The sequence below is a fragment of the Salvelinus sp. IW2-2015 genome, linkage group LG37 (genome assembly GCF_002910315.2).
Source record: "Salvelinus sp. IW2-2015 linkage group LG37, ASM291031v2, whole genome shotgun sequence".
In the NCBI taxonomy this organism is placed as follows: Eukaryota; Metazoa; Chordata; class Actinopteri; order Salmoniformes; family Salmonidae; genus Salvelinus; species Salvelinus sp. IW2-2015.
The window spans coordinates 3,003,485-3,017,677 of record NC_036876.1 but is presented as its reverse complement, the minus strand read 5'-3'; the positions used below and the strand labels follow the sequence as shown (position 1 = coordinate 3,017,677).

At 42.8% G+C, this 14,193-nt stretch overlaps 1 protein-coding gene across 1 annotated transcript in view; it reads right to left on the bottom strand.

The window, feature by feature from the left end:
- The window catches only part of LOC111960386 (H(+)/Cl(-) exchange transporter 3-like), a 76,354-nt gene that overhangs the window by 35,239 nt on the left and 26,922 nt on the right, over nucleotides 1-14,193 (bottom strand). Inside the window, 1 exon segment of the mRNA XM_023982359.2 lies at nucleotides 2,905-3,065. Coding sequence (XP_023838127.1) covers nucleotides 2,905-3,065 — 161 coding nt within the window.

Here is a 14,193-nt window from a genome sequence, read left to right as displayed (position 1 = left end):
CACAATATGTCGAGTCAAGGCCCGGGGCCACATCCGGCCGCGAGAAGGTTTTTACGGCCCCTGGGATGATCTTGATTTATTATTAGAACCGGCCCGCAGACCGCAGCAAGCCGGCAGCCGCAGATCTTTTACACGCACCAATACTACATTTCCCACAATGCAACGGTGACGCACCGAGCAGTAGGCTGCTTCATTTCAATATTTATTGGCACAGCAGTCGTCAGCATCACAGTAAAATTAACTTTCAGATACCCATCAAAAATGGCAAAAGGAAGGTGGACACTGAGAACCGGGGGTTTCAAAAAGGTGGGAGTCGGAGTATATGTTCACGGAGGTAGCTGGAAAACCTGTGTGTCTTCTGTGTGGAGAAAGTGTGGCGGTACTGAAAGAGTATAATCTGAGACGACATTATGAAACGAAACACGCGGACAAAAACAAGAATATGGACATGGAACAAAGGCTACAAAAGGAGAGGATTAAAACGAGGCCTCAAATCTCGACAGGCTCTGTTCAAAAAGCCAAATCACAAGGCCAGGCTGCTGTCAAGGCCAGTTTTATTTTGGCAGAAGAGATCGCTAAATCAGCCCGCATTTACGGAGGGGATTTCATCAAAAACTGCATGATTAAAGTTTGTGACGAAGTTCTGTAGAGACTTGGGCTGTATACCGTATACCGGGGTATTTGGAAATAGCCTTGGGATGTTTTGTTTCTTCTATTTATTTTGACGTTTTCTTTCTACTTAAGTAAATACCTGCAGTCAACTTGTACAATACGTTAGGAGATAAAGCAGATTGCATTCTTCATTTCACCTCACCTGTCACAATTTTTCATTATGAAGTTTACCAGTAATCTCCAGTCATGTAGTGTTTGTTTACAAGCACACAATGACGAGAGACCGGAGACTTGGGAGTCACTCACCGTTATGCAGCATGCGCCAGGTGATCAAGTTACAGTATGGAATTCACAACCAAAATGTTTGCCAGRTAGATATCTTACAGTGGTAAGAACATGTATGTGATCCCTTTGCTAAAACATGTATTTCTGCAAAGATTGGTCATAAAATTTGATCTGATCTTCATCTAGGTGACAACAATAGACAAAACACAGTCTGCTTAAACAAATAACACACAAACAATTATATATTTTCATGTCTTATTGAACACACCATGTAAACATTCACAGTGCAGGGTGGGAAAAGTATGTGAACCCTTGGATTTAATAACTGGTTGACCCTCCTTTGGCAGCAATAACCTCAACCAAACACTTTCTGTAGTTGCGGATCAGACCTGCACAACGGTCAGGAGGAATTTTGGACCATTCCTTTTTACAAAACTGTTTCAGTTCAGCAATATTCTTGGGATGTCTGGTGGGAACTGCTCTCGAGGTCATGCCACAGCATTTCAAATCGGGTTGAGGTCAGGACTCTGCCACTCCAGAAGGCTTATTTTCTTCTGTTGAAGCCATTCTGTTGTTGATTTACAGAATTTACAGTGATTTACAGTGTTTTGGGTCGTTGTTCTGTTGCATCACCCAACTTCTGTTGAGCTTCAATTGGTGGACAGATAAGATAGCCTAACATTCTCCTGCTTAATGTCTTGATAAATTTGGGAATTCATTTTTCCGTCGATGATAGCAAACTGTCCAGGCCCTGAGGCAACATCTACAATCTCGTCTCATTGATTGGACTCCAGGTTAGCTGACTCCTGACTTCAAATCAGCTTTTGGAGAAGTCATTAGCCTAGGGGTTCACATACTAGGGGTTCACATACAACCTACACTGTGAATGTTTAAATMATGTATTCAATCTAGACAAGAAAAATACAATAATTTGTGTGTTATTAGTTTAAGCAGACTYTGTTTGTCTATTGTTGTGARTTAMATGAAGATCAGATCAAATTTGATGATCAATTTATGCAGAAATCCAGGTAATTCCAAAGGGTTCACATATTTTTTCTTGCCACTGTTTAACTATTAAGTTAACTGTCTAAAATGTGCTAAATGCTCTTCAGTTGTGCATTTGGTTTGCTAATTTAGCAGCTAGTTAGCTATGTAGCTAAGTGGTTAGCTTCTTCCAAAATTAAGTTTCGCTGAACTGTTTTTTGGTAACAGCGAAGAATCTCCTCCTGGATCAAAAGCCTGTCTAGTATTTGTTTTGTTCGTGCAGCAAACTGAGTAGCATTTTAGAGTTACTTGTATCATTTTATGAGCTGAGATGTTTGTCCTGCAAATACTCTAGTTCAGAGACTGTATAAAATGTTTGCAATGCGCTCGTTAGCACTCTCTATAGGATGTTACATGTACTTGTTAGCATTGCTAACCTTCGGATATTACCGAATATCCCGGTATTGCATAAGGTCAGTATGAAGGTGTGACAATTTATATACTGCCCAAGCCCAGTAGAGAAAGACTAGGTGTTATAAAATAAATGGTACTGAAACAAAAAGGCTTGTACATGCACACTGAGCCACCACAGAGAACAGGGATCAGGGAACACTTCTAGGGCACCATTTCTTTCACAACATTTCTTTCACAACACAACAACAAACATGAGCCCTGACCTGTGGCAGACACTGTGGAGAATAGCTCCCTCTCCCCCCTACTCATCCCACAAGACAACKACACAAGCAACAATGAAGACCTGACCTGGAAATTACATTATTGCTCATAAGACATCTGTTCAGACACAAAACTACACTATACAGTGGTAAGAGGGTCAGAATGTAGAATCTAGATGAAGAGTAAGMGGCCCAGCACAGAGTCCTTGGGGACACCCTTGTGGTTATTTTACCTACCCTAGCCGAATACACTGATTGTAAGTCTGCTAAATTACWAAAAATCTATATATATTTAGTGTGCAGCTATTCTTTTCTTAAATTAGTTTCTAAAATGTAAACGCATCCTCACCTTGCGGTGGCGTTCGCGGTCCTTGCACTTCTCCCGGACCCAGTCGATGGTGTGGAAGTCATCGTAGGTGCCGACCCCCGGGATGGGCTCCTCCAGGAAGTCCAGCAGGTGGGTGGTGCTGCTCACCACCCCTCCCCCGTTAGACATGARGTAGTTAGATCCTACAGGTGTGAGAGAGAGAGTTTGTGAGAGACCAGACAATGGCATACTAGTTCCTTCATAGCCTGCTAGAAGTCTGGATGGGCCAAATGCTGTTATGAATAAGCCATCTGGGTCAGACAGACAGTGATGTAATGATCTTCCCTGTCAGCCTCCACTGAAAAACCCAGGTAAAAGGAGGCAACAGTAACAGCGTCAGAGAAAGAGTGGGAGGTTGAGTAACACAGTCACATCTGACACAGAAGATATGATTCCCTCCGCCCTGACAAGGACCAACAGCAGAAACACTGCTACTGTACATAAAACCCACCAGCAGAGGCATAACTACAGTGTGCTTGTAGCCTTTTCTGCTTCTCACACGATTATCATCCCTGAAATCAAATTACACCAACCCCAGTTTCATGTTTATTCTTTACACTGTGTGCATCAACCTGGAAGTGGTAAATATCTACTCCATTAGGAACACTGCATTGCACATGCTGCCTGCTGGCATATGAAAACAAGAGTTTGTCTGACTGAKTGGTACTTGTGGCACACCGGGGAAAACCCCGTCCATCCAGCCATCCGTTGGATGCCTGCTCCATCTCAACCAGAGTCAGACACAGTGAAAAAACTAACTACTGACCCGTGTACACACACAGCTCCGTAATAAATCAGATGACTAAATCCTCTTTACTCCCTTTACRCCCTCACCACCAGAGCACTGTGGGTAAACCTGCAGCTCAGAGCCAAAATGAAGGTGCAGTTGCAGACGTTCAATTGCAGATTGAACACAGGGGGTAGAATCTGAGCCAGGGCTCTACGATTCCTTTTAATGAATCACTCACTGGTCATGGAGGTTAGTCTCAGAACAGTGGTTCATTCACAATCTAAAGACTTCCTTCAAAAAGGACCGTTCCGGTTTAAAGGAGAATGTTTACTTACAAGCCTGTGAGGTTTTCTTCCTCGAATCTCATTTCACAATCTCTGATAACAGTTCCCCATAAAGATTGCCACAAGGACACAAGGGCCTATCTACAGTCACATGCATCTGTGTACACAACAGGCTGTGTTATGTTGTAGTAAGAATGTGGCAGGGGAAACAGAGGCACAGTAGTAAAGTGTGACTGTAAAGTGAACACTGGCCAAGGATTCCAACAGTCTGCCATTCTTCTCGGTCTAGGTCTGCTTGTTTTAATACAGGATGTAGGCTACACCACACCAACAATGTTCAATTCATGTTCTGTTCACCATTAGGGATTTGAACACACAGCTCTGGTCACCCTTCTAGCATGATCAAAAAGCACAGAGAATGTAGCAATATTTTAAATTGCATTACAACACTTAAAATGTTTCAACTGGCAGAGATGCAGGATAGGAGAAAAATGTCCATATTTCCATAAATATATATTCCAAAATGATGTCCTTCATGACGATAATCAAGAATAATGCCTGATGATCACTGCTAATGCTTGATATCCCAGATCCAGTCATGCTCGACTGTGCTGGTTGGTAGCAGTGCATCTAACAAGGATAGTTAAATAGATTATACTGGCTGGCTGGCTGGCTGGCACACACACACACACACACACACACACACACACACACACACAGAAAGGCGGAGATGGAGCAGAGGTGACTTGTAATGCCCAGCACTACAACTCAGCTGGGCAGCCAACCGCCATTTTGAAAAAGGTCATCTCTCTCTGCAGTGGATGTGATCTGAGAGAAACAAACACTGCTACAGTAAAACACATTCATGCGAAGTAGCACTGGACAACGGCACGTAGTCGTCAAAGATGCTGCTCTTTAATTACTTGTTACTTTTCTTTCTTATTCTTATGTGTATTCTTTTAAACTGCATTGTTGGTTAGGGGCTCGTAAGTAAGCATTTCACTGTAAGGTCTACACCTGTTGTATTCGGCACGTGACTAACACTTTATAAAAATCTAATTGTAAGTGCACTATCCAATTCAGTGGATTGTTTTGCAGTATTCTCTGAGTATGATAGGGATTACATATTKTTTTCAAAGGCACAGAGACAGCCCTACATTCATCTACCCATACAACTCTACCAATAAAGAGGGAAATCGCTCACGTTGCGCAACTCCCATGTCATTCTGACAACTGTACGAGTCTGTTGGAATGTGTCCGGGAAAGAACAAAGTCACTATGTGTCCCCAAAAAAACATCAGAAGAGAATGTTGTCTCCTCAAGTATGTGCTTTAAACAACTGGTAGGCATGCATAACATTAGACCCATTCTTTGTTGTGCAAATTCTTCTTTTCAGCTCTCTGAAATACAATACAGTGTATTGTGTATTTTTACAGAGAGACATTTTACCTGAGCGAGAGAGAAATAGGAATACACTGCAAAGCAATACCGACATAGCTCAAATCTGTTGATAATCTGGCCTTGTAGTAGGAAGTATTCACCTAAAACCCTCTGTGACATCACATCAACTGACATAACCCGATTTAACCCTAACAATCTGCAGAAGATGGATGCAAAGCTAATGACAAGTCGTTGTCAAGTTACGGCTAAATACATTAAAGATATTTTTTTRCCCATTTAGCATACACTCTTATGCAGAGCGACTTACAGTAGGGAATGCATACATTTTTCATACTGGTCCCACATYGGAATCGAAACCACAACTCTGGCGTTACAAGTGCCATGCTCTACCAACTGAGCCACGGGTATGTGATTCATTTATGATGATGATTCATGGTTTGCTGACCTTCGAAACCATTCTCCAATGGCATGCGGTCAGGGACACACCACTGATGTGTAGTTGCTGAACTTCCCAGCAGTGTGTGATATTGTGCTGGAGTTTGTTAGGTAGGGTGGCATACAGCCACAGGGGCCGTTTAGTACAACCATGTCATCCAGGGGCTAACGTTGTGTGGCTTGGCACAGTTGGCACAATGACATCCAAAGCTGTAGAGCCTAGTGTTAGCCTATAACGATACATAGGAGAGGCAGTTGGTGCTAACTGCTAAGCTAAATAAGGATATCAATGCTAGGAAACAAGACGCTAACTGCTAAGCTAACTAAGGATATCAATCCTAGGCACTAACTGCTAACATAAAATACTAGAAACCTGGGACTGTCACCTGATCTGTGGGAAGTGGGAATGTGATCAAAGTTCAAACACTGGTGAATGACGAGTCACTCACTAGCAGGCTGGTCACTTCAATAATGGAACACTAGTCACTTTAATAATGTTTTCATACTGTTTTACTCATTTCATATGTACAGTGCCTTCGGAAAGTATTCAGACCCCTTGACTTTTTCCACATTTTCTTACATTACAGCCTTATTCTAAAATTGATTAAATAAATAAAAATCCTCAGCAATCTACACACAATACCCCATAATGACAACGCACAAACAGAAATACCTTATTTACGTAAGTATTCAGACCCTTGCCATGAGACTTGAAATTGAGCTCGAGTGCATCCTGTTTCCATTGATCATCCTTGAGATGTTTCTACAACWCGATTGGAGTCCACCTGTGGTATAGGAGGTCCCACAGTTGACAGTGCATGTCAGAGCAAAAACCAAGCCATGAGGTCAAAAAGGAATTATCCGTAGAGTTAGGGGACAGGATTGTGTCAAGGCACAGGGGAAGGGTACCAAAACATTTCTGCAGCATTGAAGGTRCTCAAGAACACAGTGGCCTCCATCATTCTTAAAATGGAAGAAGTTTGGAACCACCAAGACTCTTCATAGAGCTGGCTACCCCGCCAAACTGAGCAATCGGGGGAGAAGGGCCTTGGTTAGGGAGGTGACCAAGAATCCGATGGTCACTCTGACAGAGSTACAGAGTTCCTCTGTGGAGCTGGTAGAACCTTCCAGAAGGACAACCATCTCTGCAGCACTCCACCAATCAGGCCTTTATGGTAGAGATTGGCCAGACATAAGCCACTCCTCAGTAAAAGGCACATGACAGCCCACTATGAGTTTGCCAAAAGGCACCTAAACACTCTGACCATGAGAAACAAGATACTCTGGTCTGATGAAACCAAGATTGAACTCTCTGGACTGAATGCCAAGRGTCACTTCTGGAAAAAACCTGGCACCATCCCTACGTGAAGCATGGTGGTGGCAGCATCATGCTGTGGCAATGTTTTTCAGGGGCAGGAAAACTAGTCAGGATCGAGGCAAAGATGAACGGAGCAAAGTACAGAAAGATCCTTGATGAAAACCTGCTCCAGAGCACTCAGGACCTCAGACTGGGGTAAAGGTTCACCTTRCAACAGGACAACAACCCTAAGCACATATCCACTCCTGTGTTGTCTTGGCTTCGGGACAAGTCTCAATGTCCWTCAGTGGCCCAGCCAGAGCCTGAACTTGAACCCAATCGAACATCTCTGGAGAGACCTGAAAATAGCTGTGCAGCAACGCTCCCCATCCAACCTGACAGAGCTTGAGAGGATCTGCAGAGAAGAATGGGAGAAACTCCTCAAATACAGGTGTGCCAAGCTTGTAGCGTCATACCCAAGAAGACTCTGTAATCGCTGTAATAGCTGCCAAAGGTGCTTCAACAAAGTACTGAGTAAAGAATCTGAATAAAATGTGATGTTTTTTTTGTTTTGATAAATTAGCAAAAATGTCTAAAATTCTGTTTTTGCTTTGTCATTATGGTGTATTGTGTGTAGATTGATGAGAAGTACTTTGAAAAAATATATATTTTAGAATAAGGCTGTAACCTACCAAAATGTGGAAAAAGTCAAGTGGTCTGAATACTTTCCTAAGGCAATGTATATACAGTATTTTAGTCAATGCCACTGACATTGCTCATCCTAATAATTATAGATTTCTTAACTTTTAGATTTGTGTGTATTGTTGTGAATTGTTAGATACTACTACACTGTTGGAGCTAGGAACACAAGCATTTCGCTACACCCGCAATAACATCTACTAAATATGTGTATGTGACCAATAACATTTGATTTTGAGGAAAGTAGGACCATGGCGAGGATGAGAAAATAAAGTAAACTAATTTATTAACACTAATAAACAGAGACGCTATAAATGTGTGCTTTCACTACACTACTTGCTACCACTAGGAGTAGAGAAATGAGTAAAGGATTTCTCAGACCTCTAACCTGATTTTAGAAGGCCAGGCCAAGCCAAGCCATTCCAATTACAGTATTAGGTCTATATGAAGCCCTTTGATGTAGAAATAGGAGTGTAAGAGAGAAATAGGCATTTCCCAGAGAGCAGCAGGAACTAGTGTGTGTGTGTTACACTAGTTTAATAGCTTTCATCRGGTGCTTCCCTTCGTGAGGAAGACCAATGTGAAATGGCTTGTTCTTGTGGAGTCAGCTGAAACAGTCTCAGTCTGGCAAACAGAGCAGGCAGTCAAGTCAATCATTGAGATGGACATAATCGCCTTCTACTTTCCAACCAACCTGATTTGTGAGTGAAATCCACAGGGGGGAGATAAATAATGTCTTCATAATGAGGTTGAGTGGATGTTCTAATCTAGACTCTAGAACAGGGGTAGGCAACCCTGGTCCTGCAGTGCAGCAGGCACTTCACACAGCATCCAGCTGAATGATAACAATATGAAAACAGAATCCTACAAGGGACTGATTTCAACCACAACAGCAACACTGATCAATGAGTTCACAACACACACACACACACACACACACACACACACACACGTGCACTTTGTGTGTTCAGTTACATGCCTAAAGTGAGACCATTCAGTGTCAGGGTTTAGTGCACATAGGCACTACTCCAGTATCAGACTACTCCACCACTACTCCAGTATCAGACTACTCCACCACTACTCCAGTATCAGACTACTCCAGCATCAGGATACTCCAGTATCTGTCTACTCCAGTATCAGACTACTCCACCACTACTCCAGTATCTGTCTACTCCAGTATCTGTCTACTCCAGTATCAGACTACTGCAGCATCAGACTACTGCAGCATCAGACTACTGCAGCATCAGACTACTGCAGCATCAGACTACTGCAGCATCAGGCTACTGGCAAGCATCAGGCCATCTACTGGCAGCATCAGGCTACTCTAGCATATTCAGTATCAGGCTATCTGACTAGCATTACTCCAGTATCAGGCTACTTAGCATTACTCCAGTATCAGGCTACTCTAGCATTACTCCAGTATCAGGCTACTCTAGCATTAAACTATCCAGTATCAGGCTACTCTAGCATTACTCCAGTATCAGGCTACTCTAGCAATTACTCAAGTATCAGGCTACTCTAGCATTACTCAAGTATCAGGCTACTCAGCTTACTCAGTTCAGGCTACTCCAGCATTACTCAGTATCAGGCTACTCCAGCATTACTCCAGTATCAGGCTACTCCAGCATTACTCCAGTATCAGGCTACTCCAGCATTACTCCAGTCCTGCAAAGCAGATCAAGGAGGCTCAGCTTAGCAGCTGGACTGACTGGGGCTGGAGAACAGCAGGCTGCAACTAACCCTGGCCTGCACAAGGCTAGTAAGGAAACGTGACCGAAAGGCCTACCTCATAACAGACTAGAGAGAAAAAAAACATTTAGGGAACGAGAGAGAGAAAATCCTTTGCCAGTGTATTTCATTCAGCAAGGGAAAGTAATGAACAAGGACTACACCAACACAAACCATTATCTCAGACACACAGATAGGGACGTACCCTAAGGAGCTCAACCGTAAACTGAAAGTGGATGGAATAGGACTGACGTTAAGTAGTTTCTCTCTTTTGAGATAATCAGTGACGTGGTAGGTTAAGTTTAAGTTGAGCGATTAACCGAAATGTAGGTTATTTTTCGTTTTGTAAACAACTAATTGACCAACTTTGTTTAAAGTATTTGAATTCCATTTTGTTCCGTTTTTTTTGTTGCTGTGAGCTCAATGCACAGTTTCTGTAGAGACAAATCAGATCAAGCCTGAACTGTGCGATGTAGTAGAGAGTTGTAGTTGCCAACAGGCCAATATTCTAGATAGTTTAGCGCAGAAAACGTGGCAACTACAATTACCACAACCCATTGTGCGCCAGCATACTTGTCCTGTCTGTGTGGAGCACTGAGTTATAATAAGAATGGTGTGGAGCAGACAGAGACTGTGTGGTTTTTCTTCTCTCAATCTAGAGGGATAGAAAGCAGCTGCTTCCAGAGCATTGTCATCTGAAAATACATGATCTAAGAGATTGATATTTGGTATTCAGCAGTCATAAAAGTATGCCTTATTTACTTTGCTGTCAGACAAAATCATTATTTTAGTAGTTCTTCACAGGCAGCAGCTCTATAGAGATGAGATGATGACTTGGAATGAAATAAAGTCATCAAATTAAACAAATATTGTATTWAAGTAATGTGAATAAATTATGTTAAAGCAGTAATGGTCAGCCACTACAATTAAAAAAAAAACTTTTATTAATTGTTTTATTCTGCGCTTACCCATATTATGCACAGTTGATTAAAAAAAAAAATGAAAAAAAGTGATTCTTTTTTTTATCATCGAACTGAAACAACCTCAAAAAGCACTAATTGCTCAGCACTATATTGAAGGCAAGGATATTATTAAGCGGTGTGCCATGAATGGCTAAGGCCTTGGGGAAGATAGAACAATATATTAGTTAACTGTGAAAAAAAGGATATATCCACACAACATTGAATCATGTTGAGAATGTAAAGGTTTTGTACAGGTAATAAGGAGGATAGCAGATGCTTTATAGATGTTAGTGTGAGTTAGTGTTTTGTTCTCTGGAACCCCTTTTTTTATACTAAATATATCAGGGACTCCCTCATAATCAGAACACAACTCAAGTGAGATCAAAATAGCATACACAGAGTTTTACTAGGACTTGTGCAGCGCATGGCTAGATGAACCAAGTCTCGGGCCCTGGGAAGGAACATTTAGGCATCGTAGAGAATCTTTCATTTTTCAAGCTAATTATCCTGACAATTTACAGAGAAAACTTTGCAGTTTAATAACAATAAAATGGGATTACACAAAGCATTGCGATGAAAAATGTATAATTGGTGGAGTAAGCCTAGTGTGGATACCTATATCCCTGTGTTCATAATGCCCTGGGTTAAGAACATCAACAATATTACAATACATTGTATTGTATTAAACACTCAAAACGTTTTCCACTGATCCCTTGACAAAATGTGTTTAAAATCGGGTGCTGTTAGTAATATTCATAAAATAAAATAAATATTTTTTTCTTCAAACACTGTTGCATGTTAAATGGATCAGCACCACACTGAGACCAACATCTGGAAGCTGTTATAGAGGTGTTCCCACACACACCAAACACGTGTCTCTCTCTTGAACACACACAAACATTTAACGGCTTATTCTAAGTCAAGAGACTAAAGGGTGGAGGCAGTGGCACACATTGCTACTCCTTGGCCACTGCTTCATCCAGCTCAGCTAAGCCTTCCTGTGAAAAAAACACACCCAGCTAATTCACCACGCAGATAACGCACACACACAGRCCAGATATTGGGTCACAAACTGCCAAGGTTAATCATCAATGAGCAGGGGAATGGTCGAAGAATGACAMCCAGCTAACATTAGTTAGATAATATTGTCGCCCACACACACACACACACACATTACAGCCCTCCTATCTGTTCTAAATCATAAGCGCCACACCATTTTAGTCTTTATAACAACAGCTGGGAGCTTGAGCGTTAGATTATCCAGCTCCATGACTAACTGTAGCCAGACGGACATATGGACAGACAGATAGAAATGAACCTCCAACCTCCATACAGAAGGAAMGAAAGGTGCGGGGATCGTGGCATACCTCTTTTAGGAAGTTCCTGCAGGGGAATGGTATCCCCTCCCCCGTCGTAAGGGAGATAGGGGTCGGTCTCGGCTGAGATATCCTCCATGGTTAACTGACAGTTGGCCGCTAAGCTTACGTTAGCTCTCTCACTGCGCGTTAGCTACTCGTCTCCAGGCGAACTGTTTACCATGGAGGCAGCCTCCATGATTTACAGCAGCCACGAATAGAGTAGCGGGCTGTGTGCGTAGGCTTATTTGTGACTGTGTGTGTGCGTGAGTGACGATGTGTGTGTGTGTGTGTGTGTGTGTGTGTGTGTGTGTGTGTGTGTGTGTGTGTGTGTGTGTGTGTGAGAGCCGAGCTCTCAGCAGTTGACTGCTAAGGGGCCGGTGATGTCGTCACAGGAAAGACGATCGGCTCGCACTGGTTGGTTGTTAGGGTAGACAACTGCCAGTACTGCTGGCATCATATTGATCTGTATTGACTGCAGCACTATACAGTACATTACAGTTTTAATTTGCTGCTTACCAAGGAATTAACAAATTAATATATTAATGTTAGAAAAACTGTTTTTCTGCACAATCAATAGGCCTAATTGACTTGAATGAAGCAATTTCTCAGAGGCAGAACAGCGTGCGCACACACACACACACACACACACACACAAAAAAATCAAAATGCCATTAGAGCAAAAGCCACAGCAGGGGAGAGCAAGAGAAACAGCCAGAAGATGAAAACTACCATAAACAAATGAGTGAAACCATTAGTGCTAGACAGAGACTCTCCTCTACCTTCTCCTTCCCTTTTCCACAAACACATGAACTTTCTCTCTTTCGCTCTCAAACACGTATGCACAAAGAGGATATGAAGCCATGTGTGAGATTTCTTCTGAAGGGTTCATAACTACCAACAAAGCCTTCAGAAAGTATATCCCTCGACTTAGTCCACATTTGTTGTGTTACAGCCCAAATTCAAAATGGATTAAATATATACAGTGGGGAGAAGAAGTATTTGATACACTGCAGATTTTGCAGGTTTTGCTACTTACAAAGCATGTAGAGGTCTGTAATTTTTATCATAGGTACACTTCAACTGTGAGAGACGGAATTTAAAACGAAAATCCAGAACACATCACATTGCTATGATTTGTTAAGTAATTTTTGCATTTTATTTGCATGACAATAAGTATTTGATCACCTACGCAACAGTAAGAATTCCGCCTCTCAAGACCTGTTGTTTTCTTTAGAAGCCCTCCTGTTCTCCACTCATTCTGTATTAACTGCACCTGTTTTGAACTCGTTACCTGTATAAAAGACACCTGTCACAAGACTCAATCAAACAGACTCCAACTCTCCACAATGGCCAAGCCAGAGAGCTGTGTAAGGACATCAGGGATAAGAAATTGGTAGACTGCTGCACAATGCTGGGAATGGGCTACAGGACAATAGGCAAGCGCTTGGTGAGAAGGCAACAACTGTGGTGCAATTATTCGAAAATGGAGATGTTCAAAGATGACGGTCAATCACCCTCGGTCTGGGGCTACCATGCAAGATCTCAGCACTCGTGGGGGCATCAATGATCAATAGGAACGGTGAAGGGATGCAGCCTCAGAACTAACACGGCCTAGGACCTGGTCAATGACTCCCCCCCCCCCAGAAGAGACTGGGCACCACAAGTCTCCAAAGACACAAGCATTAGTACACACACTACGCCGTCATAGGATTAAAATCCTGCAGCGCACGCAGGTCCCTTACTGCTCAAGGCCCGCGCAATGTCCAGGCCGTCTGAAGTTTTGCAGTGACACATCTGGATGATCCAGAGGAGGAATGGGAGAAAGTTCACATGTGGTCTGATTGAGAAATAAAAATAGCGCTTTTTTGGTCTAAACTCACTTCACGCCGTGTTTGGAGGAAGAAGCAGGGATGAGTACACAGACCACGGAGGAGGTACACATTCTTGCTCAACGCGTGGGGAAGCAGGCCGAAGGTGGAGACATACTTCATTCTTTGGGGATGGCTTTTCTGCCAGAAAGTAGCGGACAGTGACGACTCGCACCGTATCTGGAGGGGAGGATGGATGGGCCATGTAATCGGCGCGAGATCCTGGCCAAAACCTCGCTTCCCTCAGTAAAGAGCATTGAAGCATGGGTCGTGGGCTGGTTCTCGCCAGCATGTACAACGACACGAAAACACACAGCCAGCAACTAAGGAGTGGCTCCGTATAGAAGCATCTCAAAGGTCCTGGAGTGGGCTAGCCAGTCCTCCAGACCTGAACCAATAGCAAAATCTTTGAAGGGAGCTGAAAGTCCGTATTGCCCAGCGACAGCCCCGAAACTGAAGGATTGAGAAGGTCTGTATGGAGGAGTGGGCCAAATCCCCTGCTGCAGTGT